Genomic DNA, 20441 nt, shown 5'->3' with positions numbered 1-20441 from the left:
GACAGGCAGATTAAGCACATCGGCCTAGCAGAGAGGGGAAAAAACTGTCTCTCATCTGCCTGTGGTTTTCTCTCTCTATCTCTCTTCTACTTCCTCTCATTTCTCGCTTCTTCATCGTAACTCAATTCAATGCACTTCATTAGTTTATCATTATCATTCGGTACATGAGCAGTCCTGGTGGCACATTTAAATAAAATTGGAATTCATCAAAAACAAAATCAAGCCAGTAAACACTTGTAACTTATGTGTGTGTTGTAGAGGGATCTGAGCTGCACATCACACATGCAGGGTGAAATAAACAGTAATAAACAGATCTAATCATTCCTCTCATTTCCAAGTATAATCTAAATGGTGCATGGTACACTGGACTGACTGTAAATCACTGACGACGCAGTGTTAAAACAAGACAACATATATTTGATTAAATAGATGTGATTTCTGTCTTTCCATCAACAGTTGTCTTTCTTTTTTCCTCTATAGCTTTGTCTGTGTGTGTCACATCTGACTCTCGTTTTCATAGCTTTGAATCAGAGAAATACATTTATTTGGCTTTGCTTCTTTGGTGATCCAGACATGCAATTTTGGTCATTTCAGTTTAGAGCTGCAAAAGAAAATCCCTCTGATTCCAGCTTCTCATATGTGAACATTTTTTGGTTTCTCTGATACTAACCCAAAGATCTTTGGGTTGTGTACTGTTGGTCAGGACAAAACAAGACACATGACAATGTCTTCTTGGGGCTTTGGGAAACAATGATTGACATTTTCACCATTTTTTGACATTGTATAGACCAAACTAATCAGTGATTCCAAAAAATAATCAACAGAGAACAGACAAATGAAAATAATTGTTAGTTGCAGTTCAATTTAGTTTCTCTCTGATTTGTGATTGTGTAGCAGTGCTTGTCTTAAGTTAGTCCCTCACTGGTGTTTGATTGGTCTGTCTGTTGAGCAGGTAAAGGAATTAAGTCTTTCATTTATTCTTCTTAGAATATATTCCAAGAATGTGTATTTGTTATGGTTTTAGATACTCTTTTTGAGAATGGTACAAAATAAGGCATTTGTTCAAATATTCTTTTGCCAGAAAAACCCCCCTGCAGCATTTGAGGCTGTTGATAAAACAGGATGTACTGTGTTGCGTTTCATCCCCTGGTGCTGCTTTATTTTGTGTTATTGTAGGCCTCGGCTGATACTAGACATCAGGTCTCTAATCACTTTGTATTTGACTCTGAAAATAATGCACCTGTATAAAGAATTCCCTCTACAGCACTGTTCATAAAATTATTTTGAGCAAGTTTTGACTCTGAAAAGGTTGTTTTTCTCTTCTCATCCAGTTTATTTCTCTGTTCTGTCTCTCTGTTCCACTCAGGCTTTAAAATACATTTTGATTATGGGGCCAGGTCAGTAAAAATGACATGCAAATGCTCAATTGCTTTCAAACCTGCCTCATCCTCAGAGTTAAAAACTTGAAATCCAAAGGTGAAAGAAGCAGAAAATTATGGAAAATCTTTTTCTTGTTGCTGTGCTTTTCTGTACTACGAAATAACAACAGTGGGCTTTGAGTGGGACTGTAGTCACTTTGCAGTATGTAGAGAATTATCCTGTTCATCCAAAAAATAGACATTTATTATAATTGATGGGTTTTTTTTTATTTAAGGCAACCATTGTTTTATACTATGGCTTTTAATAAATGTCATTTATTTAATAATTTCATTCAATATCTTTGTAATTCATGGAATAAAATAATTTAATGATTAGAGTGGAGTAAAGCTTCCATGTCCCTGAGGAGCAATTTGGCATTCAGAAAGCAGTTAATAAAATAAAGGAATGAATAAAAGCAAAAATCAATTTTAAAAAACTGAACGTTAACGCCAACGTGTTGTCATTGGACAATTGTCATTAAAGCCACCTAGATGAAGCAGGGAAAAAAAGTCAGAAACCACAGGACACTGTTGCATCCACAGCTGGTAACAGGCCAAATTACCTTTAACTGATGGAATAAAAGACCTCATTTATCTGTTAGAGCCACCTCTAGGAAGGTAAAATGTCTGTTTAATTGGGGATACCTTTGTCAGTAAGAGCAAACATGTAGGTCTTAAACATATAAGCTAAAAAATATGTCATCTCTCTCTTTATCCTTCCTCTAGTTGTCATCTTCATCAGTCGATTTCATTCAGTTTTTCTCTGCATCAGGTTTTTACCTACCAGTCAATACTCCCTTCAGCCATCTCATCAAGCCTCTTCCCACATTTTTCATCCTACCAAGGCCAAATCTGTGTAAAATTTACAGGGGTATATTGGCAGAAATGGAATACGATATTCAAAAGTATGTTTTAATTAGTGTACAGTCACCTGCAAATGAGAATTGTTGTGTTTTTGTTAACTTAAAGTGAGCCCTTAATATCTATAGAGGGAGCAGATCCTCTTCCATGGACCTCCACCACCATGTTTCTATAGTAGCCCAGAATGGACACACCAAACATTGCCTGGTTTCCTATTTTGTTTGATTTAAACAAACACAACATGCAGAAATGAAGGAGAAACAGACTTGTAACTTACTTACATTGATTTTAACTTCAGTGTTCATTTACACATAACCTTTTACTCTTTGCAACCTGACTTTCAGCATACAGGCATCTTCCTACTTTCTGTAATCACCATCCTTATGCATTGTTCATTTTAATGCCAGCGCTCTAATGTTTACTTTGGGTCCATACAAAGGTCAATGCCGCCTTACTCTTTAAAGCATGAGCAGTCTGAAAGCATTTAGGCCAAACAAAATGAAGTGATGAGACGAGAAAGGTCATGCGAAAGGAGAGTTTGAAGCACAATGGGCCAGATGCAAGAATATGTTCGTATTTTTCTTCTTAAATCTGTCGTACTTTTCTCGTGAGGTGGAATTTACGAGTGAGACATGTCGAATTCACCAAACACTCGTATCACCAGGAAACAGTCGTGACAGTCAATGACCTTCGTAAACATGATGAATCCCACCTGTTCTAAATGAACGCGCGTTCCCGAGAATAGTAAATTAACATGAATGACGCCCCCAAAATACCATATAAGGTCAGACGACCGGCAGGTTGTGGAGAAGCTCCATTCATGAAAATGGCACTAAAGACTAAAAATAAGAGCTTTACGAGCTCTCAGACTGAGGTCCCGCTCTCAGAAATAGATCAACAGAAACACATATTATTATTTAGTGTGTAAGTGTTGGAATTAAAGGTCCTGAGAAAAAAATGACCCGTGCTGTGAACGCTGTCTCAGCTGTTGCGCACCATCACAGAAATAAAAACAAAAATGACTGAACATGAATTATGCCAGAGGATGTCATCAGCCAGGGAGTTAAACTATTACTTCGATAAGCAATATTTCAATTAAATGAATAACAGTTATTAATAAATAGTCAGTTTATATTGTGGAAAAGTAACTGTGGAAAAGTAACTGTGGACAAGTCGCTTTGTAGTTTCGGCCGCTAATATTTATATTGTACGCTTGCATTATATCATAATTTCAATTGTCAATTCAAATGACTGATATATCTACCTAAATTGTTAAATAGCCTACTTCTTTATACTAAATAGCCTAATTATTTTACAAACAGAGTAATATCATCATGATTATGGATTCAGAAGTGCAATTTAATGAACGGGACATAGTATACACTTTCCCCCCCTTCTCTACATCCCCTGTAGTTCACACCCATTACTCAGGGGTCTCTAAAATACTGACAATATAATAATCGCTCAGCCTGCGGATCGACATTATTCATTTCTCTGTTAAGTGGTAGTCAGCATACAGTGATGTTAAAAAGAAAATCCAAGTCCAAGAAGTAGTCCAAAAGACATGATATCGTTGGCACACTGCCATTAGACAATTAGACAGTAACAGTCGTGTTTTAGTGCTTGGGAGGACTGCAGGTTGGTTCAGCGTGACAGGTACAACAGGTCTGCATCACTCGTAAATTTTGTTCGTAGCCTACCTAAGAGAAAATCCAAAATACGAGGAAATTGGTGAATGCGGCAAATCCTCGTAAATCACTCGTACGCATGGTTTAAGAACGAATCTGTGCGTACGAGTGGTTCTTGCATCTGGCCCAATGTGATGCTGTATTTGCTGTGGCATTCTTTTTTCTTAAAGGCTGTAGAGGTTAAGTAAGATATGCAAGAAGACAGAAAATTAATAAAAGAGAAAGGTGAAATTCAAGACAAAAAAACCCCATGTATGTAAAACATTAATATACACAGTCTGCCAGTCTCTTTAGGCCACAAACGTCAGCCCATTGCCATTTTCTCCTCATGTTAACAGACCCATTAGCAGGGCAAGAGAGATAACAAAAACACATGCCAGTTCTGTGTTTAAAGGCCAGAGATATTTGTCACGATAAACTATGAACTAATAAAGCAGGAAAAGGCCACACAAAGCCTCTCATCATTTATCCTCTGCTATTATTGATGTCATTAAAGCTTTACAGACTGAATCATTCATAGATTTTATGCCATGTGCTAAATTTCAGCTTTGTGTATAAGGATGTGCAGCTTTAAGGGTCAGAAATGAAACACAGTGACAAATGTCTCTCCACAAATCCGCAAATGTGTTTTAAATGTAATGAAGCAGGAGTTAAAGTAAGAAAAAAAAAAAAAGAAAAAAAAAAACGTTCTCATACTTGCTCATGTGTTTACTTAAATGTGATCATCCTTGCCGTAGGTGCGCTGTCCCAGAGCCAGGTCCACCCGCTCCTGGGCGCGCTGCCTCTGCCAGGTCCACCCCTCCAGCCGCAGACTCATGCCCATTTGGAGCACTTCCTGCCGCTCAGGATCAACAGCTCCTCGCCGCTCAGCCTTTTCCCCAATTTCAACACGGTGAGACAGAACATTTCCCATATGCACACATTACATTTTTAGATTTCATTGCCAACCAGAACCTAAAAATATTTTCCCCAAATTCAAAGCAAGTTAGTAAATAAATATATGAGTGCACATAAATATTGAAACACAACTCTGTATTGGCAGGTACCAAGCATTTAATTCCTTGAATCAGGTGCAAAAATATGATCGAGACATCCCAAGTATAACATTTTTCTCCCACATACACACACCTTTTGTCTGGCTCTAAATGATAAAGCGGCAGACTTTCACAGTCTACATTTAGCATTAACTCCTAATAAGACAAGTCAAGGCAAAGTGCTAAATGTATCAGGCATGTGGGAGGCTGAGAGAAGATCCCCGTCTGGCACCTAAAGCTAAAAATATGACACGAAAAACACAGCTGTACTGTAGGGACTAAAACACATCAACAGAAGTGATCAGAAAATGTTATTTAAAAACTGAATTCTGGGCTGTAATTAAAAAAACTAAAAAAGTACAACAACAAACAACTTTTACTGTGATAAATATACTCAGCATGCGTTCATTCACTGTTAAAAATAAGTGTATGATTGTTCAACATTTTTGTATAGGTGTAGCATAGAGTTTTGGCTCTCTTGACCACTGAAATCGACATTTACTGTAACATAACAGAGCAATAATTGATTCAATCACAGGTTGTTTCAGTGCAAAATCTCTCATTTTATTAAATCAGGAAATTAGGTTAAAAAATCAAATCAACACTGACAAAATGTTCTTCACTCACCTGAAATATGGTGGTGATATGAAATTGTATTGTGCATCTGTACTCTTTAAGGCCTATGCAAAAAAATCATGCAATCAAGCAATATTATGTAATTAAGGATATGAGAATAAAACCAATGTCCCAACAGGTGGTTACATGTTTCACATGTACTTTTCTTCTCTATCTTAATTTTACAGTGCTCAAACCTGCTACTCAAACACAGCTGAACTGAAATAAATTAATTCAATGGGACATCGCAGACATTTTCCAACCAGAATCAGCTTTATTAGCCAAGTATGTTCACGCATACAAGGAATTTGACTCCAGTTTCTAGAGGCTCTCAAATGAACTCACACACAACAGTCTTCAGAAAGATACACAAGGACAACAAGCCGAACAAAGATAACTAAACTTAAACCTATCACTGTTATGTACAAGCTAATGGGTGGGAAAATAGATAGTATGGAAAGTTGAAAGTATATACAGTCTGCTCATATATAGCCAGTCTGCTAGTTTTGGTGTCCAGTGCTCTGTGTTGCCTACCAGAGAAGAGAAATTGAAACAGGTTATGTCCAGGCTGTTAGGGGTCTGCAGGGTTTTTCCACTAATAACATTTTTATATTAGTGCAGAAATAATTGTGTGAATTTGAAGGAATATTGTGACACATAGTTGTGCCTTACACAACTATGTGTCACAATAGTTGTACAGGGAAACTGTCTTTCTCATATTGCAGGTTTAGAGTACACTCTGTATAACAATGTTTTCTGCTTTTCTGCTAATGTGTGTGTGTGTGTGTGTGTGTGTGTGTGTGTGTGTGTGTGTGTGTGTGTGTGTGTGTGTGTGTGTGTGTGTGTGTGTGTGTGTGTGTGTGTGTGTGTGTGTGTGTGTGTGTGCGCATGCAGATGGACCCGGTGCAGAAAGCGGTGATCAACCACACCTTTGGTGTAGCTCTACCAAAGAAGAAACCCATCATCTCCTGTAACATCTGTCACCTGCGCTTCAACTCCACTGTAAGTCAGACACTCATTCATCCCTGTTTACTGATACTCACCAATACAGTGTGTGTGCGATATGTATGTTACAGTTTTCCTCTAGAAATTTTTAGGTGTCAAAAGTTCAAAGACAGGATTTATTGTTAATACACTGCATGAAGGTGGAAAGCAACCTTTGACCCCCTCAGCTCTTATCTGCCTGTTTGTTTTCCGCAGGATTTAGTCGTTAGTCATCAAACTGTGATGCATATTTAATATGATAAAGTGAAAGGAATGTTAAATTGGCATTATCTCAGTTTACTCTCTTGATGTTTGCTAAAAGCAGGTATCTCTACACAAAAATGAGAGTTAATTATTTAAAACATGGATGTATTTATCTTATGTTCATCCTTTGCAGTGGAGTATCCACATACCTATCACACATTTAATATCTTTGCATCCCAATGAACTCAAAACAATCCTGAAGTAGACATTTCTTCTTATCTGTCCAATCAGTATATTTCTACCTCTTCCATTTTTGTGCTTGCTCAGTAGGTTCTGAGAGGAAACCATTCAGCTAGTCCTGTTGCTTTTTTCTCCTCCTTATCGCACCTCCCCATTCATATTAATTTGGCTCCCATTCCTATGGAGTTCGTTTATACATATTTGCATTTATATTGTGAGGAGGAACCTGGTGGAATGACAATGACTCTTCTTTGTGTGAACTGTGAAACTTGAAGGAAGCAGGACACTGGCTCAAGCCCATTATTTTACTTTACGTCCTCATCTGTTTCCTTCTCTCTCTCTCTCTCTCTCTCTCTCTCTCTCTCTCTCTCTCTCTCTCTCTCTCTCTCTCTCTCTCTCTCTCTCTCTCTCTCTCTCTCTCTCTCTCTCTCTCTTCTCTCTCTCTCTCTCTCTCTCTCTCTCTCTGCTCCTTACTTTTGAACGAACAGTGATGTTTTCGGGAGTCTGTTTGCTAGCTAACAGGCTCTCTCCTCCTCCCTCTGTGCTACCTGCAGCTGAGATGAGAGTGCTGGTTGACCCAGGAGGTGGATGCCAGGTTGCAGGCAGGTACCAGGTCCCAACAAGGGGCAGCACTGACCGGATGGAATTTGCACTCCACAAAGAAAATTGATTAAAGGAATAGTTCAGAATATTTGAAGTCTATGTGTGTTTTATCCTCACTGCTTGTGTAGATACAGTAGGTTTTGTTTTTATATCCATCTACCCCTATTGTTCACATTGGACATGCAGCTTCAGCTTCCCATCCAGAGTTCAACTCAGTTCAACTAGTAAAACAAAGCAATGAACCCTTTAATTTACAACACAAATCAGCCCCTAACTGCCTTCTGGGTCATTGATGTGCAGCTTAGATTGAGGACAAGAGACAGCACAGGCCAACACATAAACAAGCCTTGATAGTGACAGAAGAGACAGCGCTGTGTCTTTTGTATCACTAGGGGAAGGCCATGAGTGCATTTAGCTAGAGGCTCATCAGGTTTGGTCTCATGAGGATGCAATCCTCCATTTTGATGTGTTAAATGAAACCCACAGATAAATGATCACACAACTCACCACAATGTGACATCCAATAAATTTACATGATTGTTGTTGTCGCACAGTCTGAAGAAGCCTTAAGGTTGATAATATGGCAGTTCTGAGTTTACAGCTTGTTGTGCTGTCCCCAAGTGGCAGAAAAATTAGTTAATGCAGGTTCAAGTAATCACTTAAATTCAAATTGTACTGCTATAATGTCAGGTTCAGTTTGGCAGAGCAGTGGATTGCTTTCACGCACTGGATGATGATGTGGATTTTTCCCTAATAGAAGGAAAGCCGAAGATGTTTGACAAGTTTGATAAAGATGGATGAATAAAAATAAAACCTATTACAGTATATAACCGGTGTGTATAAAAAAAGAAATAGACTAGAAAAATTCCAAAATATTCCTTTAAGACTGCTAAACTCACTGAAAACGCATGTAAGATTCAAGCCTGAAGGATCACATGCAACTGATTCTGATTTTGCTTCTCTTTTGTGGAGGGCAGAGTTTGCTCACTGTGTATGAAGCGTTTGGGCATCAGTGGTGTCAGACTGCATAAAGCTGCTTGAATACAGGTCAACAGAGGCCAAGCAGTGCTGACAGTCTCCTTCGCTTGTTTTTACTGAGGATATTTGTTTTGTCATGCTGGGACTCTTATTCCAGGTGTTATTCTTTAACAAGTTACTATGGTGGAACATAGTAAACTCATACTACACTGGCATGCCAGATAGTATGCAGATGGGAGCAGAGTCATCCCTCTGAGTCACTTGAAAATCACGCTGAATGGTTAGTGTGCACTGACATTCAACGTAGCCAAAGGGGTCATATACCCTTTGTCCAGCCCTGTATTCCCCATCACACACTTCTACCCACTATGGTGCCCTTTTTGTTTGTGTAACAGGCCAAGCTTTTGGCAAAATGTTGATGGGAAGACTTCACTTTATGAGCACAGTCACTGAAAGATCTCTTCTGCACACTACGAATTTGAATGTGCTTAATCAGTGGCTGCACCGTGCACAGCGTGTGCCTGGAAAATTGTATGGATAATTTGAGCAATGACAAATTATCTTGCCAGATATTTGAAGTCTTTTGACACTGTTCCTAACTCAGACTCTGTTGGAAGTGCTTGTGTGTCTTTCATATACAGAAAGGCACTAGTGTGGCAAAAATATATGCACTTAAAGAATAAGGCTGGTTACATTGGTAAATAAGGTTTATCCCAAAAATCCCATGAAAAGACCAAAGCTGTTATGCATTAGTCAGTCCATATTCCTTCTACCTTGTCTGTGGCACTCAGCCATGAACCAATTAATTTTAACTTACGATAAATATTTTAAAATGTATCACAAATACCACATATATTTTCATTTTTTAAAAGGGTTTATTTAAAAAACAGCTGGAAACTGGCATTTTTTTTGCAAATTGTACACAGGAATAAATATAGGCTACTATTGTTGGGGATTATTTTCAGTGGTTAATTATTACACATTTGGAGCTGCAGTGAGTATTTACAGCAACAGCATGGCATATGTGGAATTGATTAAAGATAAATGACAGTGTCCATGTTCCTCATAATGAAAGAACATCTAGTGAAATTAAGAGGCTCACTGATGTGATCAATGAAATAAGATATAAAATACCTTTGCCACAGAGAGTAATTTTTAGTATCCATTCATTGTTTTTTTTAGTAATTTCATGGGATTTGCTAAATGTAAGAAATATATAAAAATATCAACACACCTACCCTTTAAAACACTTTATGTCTTGGATTGTTAACAATTTGAACTCTTCTCCAAGAGTATGTAGTTGTTTAATTTATGTAGTTTAATTTATTTATTTCTCTGTTAAAAGAGTTAAAACATGTCTTCCATCATTGAACAACAAAACAAACAAAAGGATGAATTTACATTTTTTTGTCAGAAAGATGCATAGCAGTAATGATATTGTCTGTCATACATAACAATACTGCGCATACAATTAAAACTAGGAAATCTGACATTTGTCAATCGTGACTCACTAGCTTTTACTTGAGGTTTCAACTGCTTCTCACAGTCTTCATCCACAGATGGAGTTTGCTAAGTTGTCAGAAAATATCGTATACATTTATTGTTTATTGTCATAGAAAATTAAAGACAATAATAAACTAAATGTTTTATTTTATTGCTGTTTGTGCACTCCTTAAACTAAGTAGTGCATATTAAATGTCTGTGTTGTATGGAAATATTAATGTGTGTGTGGATTATAAGATAAATGTGTTTTGCTTCAGTTGTTTTGTTTCACCGTCGGTGCCCTTCTATTTGCTGTAAACTGATCTTCCTTTGTAGAGCGAGTTTTGCTTTATCTACAATCGTCCAGAGCCACTTTGCAATCTCAAATTTGCATGTGTCTGTTGTCACACTGCCACAAATTTGTTTTCTCTCACAAAGGAAGGCTCAGAGGTCATTTCAGCATAACGGATACGGGTCATATTGTGTCAGAGTGAATCAGTGGAAGGACGAGCCAATGAGCTCCGAGGATGGTCATGAGATGCCATGAGTCCAACTGATGCTCATTTGTGCACGACATGGCAATGATGATCAAAATGGTGACGTGGCTTTTACTCCTAGTCAAATGCTCACTCGCATAATTTTTCCCCAACTCCACGGAAGCATGTGAAACCAAAGAGATGGAACAGATGGAAAGATTACAGTTTACTGATTTCATGCTGCCCTTCACTAATACAATCATGTCAGTGATTCTTTTCATGGACTTTGAACTGACTCTCCTCTCTGCTTGTTCTGCTCATGTGTGCATATTTGTGCGTGTGTGTCATGGCCAGACCCAGGCAGAGGCCCATTACAAGGGTCACAAACATGCTCGTAAGCTGAAGGCCATGGAGACCCAGAGGAACCGCCAGAAGAATGGACACAGTCCATCCACAACAGGGAAAGACAGAGACAGAGAGAAAGAGAGGGGGATGATGGGAGGAGGAGTGATGCCAGCAGATGCACATTTAAAAGATATAACAGGTATAAATCTTTCTTTTTTTTAAAGGAGCCCCTTTCTCCATCCTCTTAGTAATTAGTGATAATTGGAGAGACGTAAGCACTAAAGCTTGGTAGCTGCCACTCAGCTAGCTAATTACCAGCTATTACCTGTCCTGCTATCATTGGCTCTGTCATGTCGGTAATTACTCCAGTCAAGCAAATACATTCTGCAAGATGAGCGATGCCATCTGAAGAGTGATGTAATGCTGTTTCTTTCTTTGCATTTGGTTTTGGTTGCAAATCAACAGCAACTCAACACAACTCCCACGTGCAGGTTCTTTTTTATTTTTAGTGAAATGTGTTGTGATGTTGCTAATAGTCATGTCATCAGATTTGGATAGTTGTGGGAAAAGTCCCACAAGTAAAAGTCATGGGTGCCTATGTGTTTTGTTGCCTGAATAGATTAAGCAGCAGTAAATGAAAAGAATAGAGAGGTGGGGGCATGGAGACCAGCCCATATTGCTGTGCAGAGGCCTATAGCTATCAGCAGTGGCTAATTATCAATATATAATAATATATTATCTAATTATCAAGTATCACATTTTTTGCTGATTTATGTCTGGTCAATCAGTTAAACAAGCAATTGTATCAGCTCTAATGATAAATGAAATGTATCTTTTTTTAACATTCATTACATTATTGAAATTAGCTCGACATGTTGTTTTGGTACTATTTTGGTGAAGATTATGGTCTTTGAAATTACTCACAAAATAAATGTCTCCTTAGAATTGCAGTATAAACTGAACATGACATCAGTGTCCTTAATTAACAGTGGTTACAAACCAGATTTTACACTGTAGCTGTTGATATTCAGCAACATTGCCAACAAAAAAACCTATGTAACAACTGTGCTCTATTTGCTCCATTTCAGTCATTTGTCTTTCAACTTCTCATTGTGTGACAAAAATGTCACCGTCTTCTTTTTTATACTCTGTCTAGCTTCCCTTTTCGTTATTGATCTACCCTCCCCCTCCCATTTTATTCCCGCACCTATCAATTTCCCTCCATCCACATAATGATAAGCTTGTTACATCCAGCGGTTGCCATGGTTGTTGATTGATGTCGCAGAGCGAGCTTCAGCAGAAGCAGCGAAGAAATGACAGAGAGACAGAAGGGAAGAGGAAGAATGATTGAGGAGCAGAAAAAAAGAAAAGATATAAAAATTAAAGAGAGATGATAGAGCAAAAAAGAACAAAAATAAGATGATGAGGGAAATGAATAACACAGTTTGATAAGTAGACAAATGGGGAAAATGACAGGTTGGACAAAAAGACTGATAAGAAAAGAAAAGAAAGAGGTCACACCTCTCGTGCTGAAAGGTTGCATTAATCAAAAAATGGTATAACTTGATTGTATAGAATTAATGTATTATCATGCATTTAATATCTTTCTTCATATATCTGTGCTCAGGCCCAAGCACCTCTTCCCAGCCTGCTCAACAACAACTAGAAAATGGCCAGGGGAGTTCACTGGCACCAACTCCTCCCTCACAGCCTTCATCTACGGACTCCCCCTCACCCCACTCTCCTCAGCTGTCCCCGCAATTCTCCCCTAGCTCTCAGCTTTCTGATTTAACTTCAGATGGTCCAGCGGTGGACAATGCTGGCAGTCCGGGCCCCAGCTCTGCACCAGTCCCTGACCCCCAGGGGAGCTCCACTGTAGGTGAGGAGGAGGTGGTGAAGGTGGAGGAGGCTAAGGAGGCCAAGAACAACAAAAAACAACAGCTCCACTGTCCCACGTGCAAAGTGACGGTTAATTCCAGCTCCCAGTTGGATGCTCACTGTAGTGGTATGTACTACAATATTACTGTACTATAGTTAACTCTTGTAAGCCGCTTGCTAATTCTGACATTTGATCGTCTGAATCAGGCTCCAAGCACAAACAGATGCTGGACGGTGAGAACAGCAGCCAGTCACAAGGCAGGGTCAAGATGACATCATCGCCCAGGCCCACCTGCCGGATTAAGCAGCGAATGGGCAGCAAGACCAGAGCGGTTGTGGGTGTAAGCAGCCAGCCCTTTCACTGTGAACTGTGCCAGGTGTCCGTCAACTCTGAGACACAGCTGAAACAGGTGGGCGGGACTTCTGCTCAACCTCCACTGGATCTGGCATTGGGACTCCCTGTGTGATGAAAGATAATTGGCTTGACACCTGTTTGTATTTTGTAGGATGAAATAACATTATCCATATATTTGTAGTGAAAAAGGCAATTACTTTTTATCAAATTCCACCACTAACATAAATAAGTTTAGCCTTAGTGTTCTATGAGATAAACTACCCAGCTGTTTGGCTCTGTGGTTTGTTACTTTCAGCTTTCGTGACTGAATCTCTGCATATCCTTGTCCCCTTTTAGCACATGAACAGCAGGAGACACAAAGAGCGCTTGGCCGGGAAGCCTGTCAAAGCAAAGTTCACCCCCTATAATAAACTGCAGCCTAGTGCTATCTTAGCGGTAAGAATATCTCACACGCACACACACACACACACACACACACACACACAGTTGTGTTTCCATCACTTTAGAAAACATTACATTGACTTACATTAATTTACTGGAGACTTACCCTAACTATAACCATGCCTAACCCTAACCTTAACCCTAAACCAAATATTTGCCTTAAAATGTAATGATTTAAGTTATGATTTGCTTCTTGTTCCCCAAAGAGAGGCGAGTCCCCACATGTGACAGTAAACAGATTTCTGATCCCACAGGAAGAACACCTGGACCACATTTGACTGCTTTTATTTGTGTTCACATAGCACGTAGTCATTAACATAGAACACAGTACAAACAAGTTATACGCATACTCGCTAGATGCAAATGGTAAGCTGTGATTAGCACCTGTCACCATATTTGCAAGTCTTATTGATGCCAAGTGGTAATTGAGTTCTTCGAAGTGTTATGTGAGAAAGATGAGCTATTTTAAAATTAGTGCCTTGTTTAAACTCAAGATTTGAGAAGCTTCAGAAATGAGCTCATTAGTTACCTTAAGTTTACAATAAAAACAAAGAATGAACAGCATTTCTCTTCTGAAATAAGAGAGTCGTTATTTAGTAGTTATTTTTGTGATATACTAAGACTTTCATATTTACAGTCTGAACAATTTGAACTTTTTATATTTTTAAATGCATTTTTTTAGACTTTGAATATGACTGTTGTCTTCTGTTTCAGACTAAAGTGGCCCTGCAGAAGCAGCTGTCCAAGGCCCTGCCGGCAGGGTTCCTGACCAGCCCTCTCAATCCAGCTGCTTTGTGCACTATGGCATCTGGACCACTGGCACTACGGCTGCCGCAGGGTCCCACAGCCATCATCCAGGGCCCCCTGATCAGCCCCACACTCTTCAGGCCTGCCCCAGGACCTCTGAGGGCCACGCATGCACCCATTATCTTCTCTCCTTACTAGCAATGAGTCATGCTAAACCAGAGGACCTGAGATTGGACCTAACCTATTGCCAAAGCTGGACCAGGAGAGGACTTAAGCATAGTGAGAACAAAGCATGGGACCCCGTGACTGACACCAAGACTCAATACAGTGACAGCAAGTGAGAAGCATATGAGCATGTCAAGTTTGGCATGTTCAGGTCATAAGAACAGTATGCACAATCCCCTGGTGTGGATTGAGATTTCAACGCAGAGTCTCACCCTCAAAATGGAAGGAGCATCGCTCAGCTGTTTCCTCTCGACAAACTGTTGAGTGCATGTTCCCTGGGGTTTGGACCCCTCTGGAAGCCATAATGACAAGTATCTTTTCATGTTATTTATAAGACTATAATAGAAAAAACACTAGGGTGTGTAAATGTTATGTAAGTGTTTGTTGCCAACAGTTTTTCAACTTGAGAGGTTTCTCTGGGAGAAAAAGGTACACAACTTCATTTCTGCTTTAGTTTCCATAATCACTACTAAATAGAGGAAATCCAGATTGTGTTACTCACTCATGAAACTGGTTACTTCCATATAACCCCTCTTATAAAAAACAAAGGTCATCTCAACAAATGTCAGCCAAGTTATAAAGCCATTTCTTTATAACTTATTTTAGATACATTCATATTTATCTCTATGTTTGTTTCTGTCTGTTTTTCTCTATCTATCCAATGAGGTGACAATCAACCACCACCCTAATATGATGCCACGAATATTCACTATATGGAGATAAACTACATTTAATGCTTACAGATGAGATGGTTTAATATACAGTTTTAAGAGATGAAACATGTATTTCTTTGACATGAGCCATTAAAATAAACTCTTCAGGTGTTGTTGGGATGAATATGTTTTGCACAGCTTGATACTGTTTGTGCAATTTTAAGAGGCAGGCTGATGTGTGCTGTTTCCCAAAAGTGAGATGATTTAGCCTCAAGTATTTAATGTGTCTTTGATGTTATGAAACCTGTCATTTTTTTATAGAGTTGTATTAAAAAGAGTACATTCTTTAAGTTTAGAAATGTACCCCCCTCCTACCTGATTGTGCTGAATCATCCCAAGCAATATGTATTTTTGAAGTGTCACCTGGTATAATTAATGACTTGTGTAACTGTGCATCAATTGCAATAATGTAAATTATAATGTGCTAAAAAAAAATGTGGATACTGTATTCTATATGAACTTATAAAAAGTACTGTTTTTTACATTCTTGTGGTTGTTTCTATTGTAGTATAGAAAAATAAGTTTCCTCTGTCATTCATAGTTTTGTTTTGAGTATAGGCTCACTTAGCATATGAATATAGTTGTGGACAAGAACTCCTGCTCTTATTTCAAATTTTGAAAGAATAAATACATTTTGTGCAATATGAAATGTATCATAGGCCATCTTAAATTATACAAAACAATTTCAGGCGACAAACATTAATAATTGTAATTGCGGTGTAATGTGTGGTGAATCGCTGAACCCATCAAGATTTGAAGACACTGAAATACTGATAAGCACAACAACTGTACACTCCCTCTGCTGGTGCCCTCCAGTAACTACAGCTACACATACTACTGGTGGTGTTAGGCGTCATCACTCATCATAAAACTAAAACATAAGGAAACACAGAAATAAATATTACACTGCTGCAGTTGACACAATAACATATTAAACAAAAAATCAACTATAGAACTATAACCAGGAAATACCAATACTGAATATTATTCCATCCGTCACACTAACACAATGTAGTGTCCAATTTTAAACTTGTCAAGATCATTCCCTGGATCCTTTACATTTCAAACAAATAATCTCATACAACGTAATTGTGTCTAACCTCACACTCCGTTGCAAACTTTCTAGTGTGGTCTGCCTTTGGCAAGCGGGAAGAGAGCTCTCTGTATCAGCTGTTTCTGGCCAGAAGCTGGTAGTTGAGACTCAACGTACTTCTGTGGTAATCCATATCGACAATAAATGTAAACAACTTTGGTCATGTCGATAGAACATCTGGCAGGGTTTTGGAGCTGAATTTGCCAATCATAAGACCCTTTTCTTTATCCATATCTGCTTGTTATGCAACATGTTACTGCAGCATCGCTTCATTATCTTCCAAACTACAGGCCAAGACAAGGGTCAAACAGAACGTTAAAAACATTAGTGCTGTTAAAATGAATTTGCGTTAATGCGTTATTATCGAGGTGTGGCTGTGCTCTGTTGCACCTGTAACCACGCCCAACAGTGTTGTTAAAGTGTGCTGACACCCTTTTTATGAGCATTTTAATCCTTTTATTACAAACAATGGGGAGAGATAAAAGGAAATCGGCAACAAGATCCCCTGACAGATTCAAAGTCAGGCCATTGCAGTTTATATTCAGCATTATTATTACGGTTTCACTCATCTTCTGTGGAGGGCAATACGCAGAGCTTGTGGATATGGAAGCTTTGAAACCCACCATCTAAACTAACAAAGGACAACTTCTCGCCCAATGTTCCAACTGCTATCACAGCTACAACAGAGGTTTAAAGATTAACCCTAACCCTACAACAGAGATACCAAGACTGAGCCCCAAAGGCTATCACAGTTACAACAAACAACAGAGATTCCAAGCCCCAAAGGCTATCACAGCTACAATAAACAACAGAGATTCCAAACCCCAAAGCCCGGCAAACACAGGGACGCCATAAGATGAACAAGCACAAGGAAGGAATTGGGTTTTTCTCAAATACCAGCTTTATTTGAGTAGCAGCACTCTTCATATGCACACTTTCATGTTCTTTCCAAACTGGCGAGAGTTTGAAGTAAGATGTCACCAATGGCATGACATGCAGGCTCAACTTTGATTAATAATTAGTCATATGACTCAACTTTGAGTTATAATGTAGCCTGTCTTTTTAGCTCAGAGTAACCAGGAATAAAAAAATATAGTTTTATTTATCTTTAGAATAACACAGCTCTCCTGTGCCCACTTCACCATAACACTGCTCTGACAAATCACCACAGGATAGAGCATCATATATGTCTCAGGGGATTTTACAAACTACAGAAATACAAGATCCTTTATCCTTAGAGTCTCGATGCAAATAAGCGAAAACTCCTTGAAAAACTTTAATAGAGAAAAAATGGAGGAAATCTTTTGGAAGAGCAACAGAAACATAGGGATCTTTGAGATTCTTGTAAAGGCAGATAATATTGGTTGCAGTGTAGTTAATTCCCAAAGACCAAAAAGGAGCAACTTCCTGACTGTGGGTTGTCGCCATAGAGACATGAAAGTGAGTATGAATTTCATTGTTTTATTAGATGTAAATATTGCTAATTTCTCATGCATTTCATACAGTAGAGCTCATTATTTCTTAAACTGATAACAGTAATGTAAGAACTCAATGGATTATATGGGTTATACGGCATATGTGTACTGGATTTGGCAAAGAGCTGGTTCCGGATGAAAGGCCAGGAGGCAACTGGCCGTTGATATATACGGCTCTGTATTTTATGATACTCTGGTGCCCTCTAGTGGTAGGTCAGTGTGAATAACCAGCACATTTTGGTACCCTGCAGTTTAGCATATTGTAGTCAATAATCCAGGACACAAGGCCATGGTCTACATGCATCATTGAGAAATTCTAACCAAGTCTGAGTGACTGGGTGGTGTTGAAGATGCTGGAAACATCAAAGAACGTGACTCTCATGGTGCAGTGCGGCCTCTTCAGGTGTGTGTAGCATGCAGATGATGGCAAATGATGATTTACAAATTCCCACCACAGTTACCTTTACCAACAATACCTTATCTGATTCTTATTAGGGCCCTAGCAGTGATCAGTGCGAGGCCCTATTGTATCTGTCCTGATTCTTATTATTATAGTTCCTATAAAACAAACGCCTTTTTGACAGCCTAAACGTGCCCCAAAACTCACCAAAACTTGTAATCATGTCCGATCCGGCGAAAAATTTGATATTTTTCGCAAAATGGATCAATAGCGCCCCCTAGAACATTTTTTAAAAATCGAGCCCCTCTACTCAGATTGACGTAGACAAACGAAATTCGGTAAACACATGTATCGTGTAAAGACGCACTATAAAGTCTCTTGGACCCATGACGTCACTCCAACAGGAAGTCGGCCAATTTGAAAATTGGTGATTTTTTCCATTTCCACACACCATATTTGGACGAACTAGTCATCCCACCCACTTCAAATTGGCACAGAATCATCTTGAGACATTGGAGATGAAAAGTTCAAAAAAACTTTCTGATTAGGGATTCGGTTTGGGCGTGGCGGTGCCGACAATTTCCTTCGACATTCCATCCTTCGCCAAAAAGCAGGAAATCCTTATAACTCCTACAGACATCGTCCGATCTACACCAAATTGATCATGCATGTAGAGGGTCCCGCCCTGAACACGTCTATGCATCAATACTGTGTCATATACACAGCGCCACCTACTGGACACAGGAAGTCAGCCTCATATGACAAACATTATCAGATTTATATGAAATTTACAGGATGTCTTCTCCACATCATACACTACAATCTCTAGCGCCACCTACTAGACACAGGAAGTCAGCCTCATATGACAAACATTATGCGATTTATATGAAATTTACAGGATGTGTTCTCCACATCACATACTACAACATGACATATAATTGGTGGGTGCTCTCTAGTGCCACATAGTGGACACAGGCAGTGATATTTCACCACATCATGCGACGTCAAATAAAAGCCTGCGAATGAAGTCATCTACCTGCTCGCCCTCCGACTGTGCCACAGCCCGACATGCATGGGGGGGCGAGGGCCCGTTCATTGCTGCTTGCAGCTTTAATTGATGTTTAATTCTAGCATCATTTTACGATGCAATTATTAGGGCCCGAGCGGCGACTGCATGTCGCCTGGCGAAAGCCCTATTGAAATTGTAATGTTATTACTATTAAATATAAAATATTATTATTATTATTATCATTATTATTATTAGGGCCCGAGCGGCGACTGCAAGTCGCCTGGCGAAAGCCCTATTGAAATTGTAATGTTTATTATTATTATTAGGGCCCGAGCGGCGACTGCAAGTCGCCTGGCGAAAACCCTATTGAAATTGTAATGTTTATTATTATTATTATTATTATTATTATTATTATTATTATTATTATTATTATTATTATTATTATTATTCCGACATTTCGTGCCCCAATTTCGCCCCTTTCCCAAATGCGAAAATGCTTATACTTTTGCACGGACGTCCGGCCTCATCCGAAATTCGATATTTTTGGGTGGTCGCACATGGTCGACGCAGAATGGCGGAATAGCGCCCCCTACAAAGTCCAAAAATGCCCATAGGGAATTTTGCTAACTTTGTCCTATGCTCACAAAATTCGGTACACATATGTATTATACCCACATATGCAAAAAAGCCTCTTGACCTCATGACCTCAAACCAACAGGAAGTCGGCCATTTTGGCTTTGATTTTTCCCGCCTAAAATGAACTCCTCCCACAGCGTTCGCCCGATCTAGTTCAAATTAGGTATGCAACATCTCCAGACCTAGCTGAGCTTAAGTTGTGCTCTGCGCATCCGTAGGTCAAAGGGCGTGTCTGCCAGGGCTCAACTAACTTTGGCGTGCTCGCCATGTACATACGAGTGGCTCTCACGCCCACATACTTCATCCAATCAGCTTCAAACTTGCTGGACATGATGATGGCTCCGCCCTGAACGTCCCGATAAATTAACTTCCCACGTAACTCATAGCGCCCCCCGGTGGTAACAGGAAGTTAACTAAGATTCATTAAAATTACATACTTTGCCCCATCAACTTCATTCAGAACCAGTTGGTGAAGCTACATTATGAAGACTGTGAAGCTACGAGTAATGGCGTCCGTGTGGCGACGCGGCGACCATCAATT

General features: G+C 39.2%; 1 protein-coding gene across 1 annotated transcript in view; it reads left to right on the top strand.

Moving 5' to 3' along the window:
- Nucleotides 1–14633, top strand: part of LOC134003112 (zinc finger protein 385C-like) — a 38842-nt gene extending 24209 nt beyond the window's left edge. The window contains exons 2-8 of the mRNA XM_062442243.1: nt 4705–4859; nt 6511–6618; nt 10938–11127; nt 12556–12933; nt 13014–13216; nt 13498–13596; nt 14317–14633. Of these exons, the coding sequence (XP_062298227.1) occupies nt 4705–4859; nt 6511–6618; nt 10938–11127; nt 12556–12933; nt 13014–13216; nt 13498–13596; nt 14317–14547 (1364 nt within the window). The 3' untranslated portion in view covers nt 14548–14633. The remainder of the gene's footprint in view (nt 1–4704; nt 4860–6510; nt 6619–10937; nt 11128–12555; nt 12934–13013; nt 13217–13497; nt 13597–14316) is intronic.
- Nucleotides 14634–20441: the final 5808 nt, after the last annotated feature.

The sequence above is a fragment of the Scomber scombrus genome, chromosome 21, assembly GCF_963691925.1.
Source record: "Scomber scombrus chromosome 21, fScoSco1.1, whole genome shotgun sequence".
Taxonomy (NCBI): Eukaryota; Metazoa; Chordata; class Actinopteri; order Scombriformes; family Scombridae; genus Scomber; species Scomber scombrus.
Note: the sequence above shows the minus strand (reverse complement) of the source record. Positions and strands in the feature narration are given on the sequence as shown.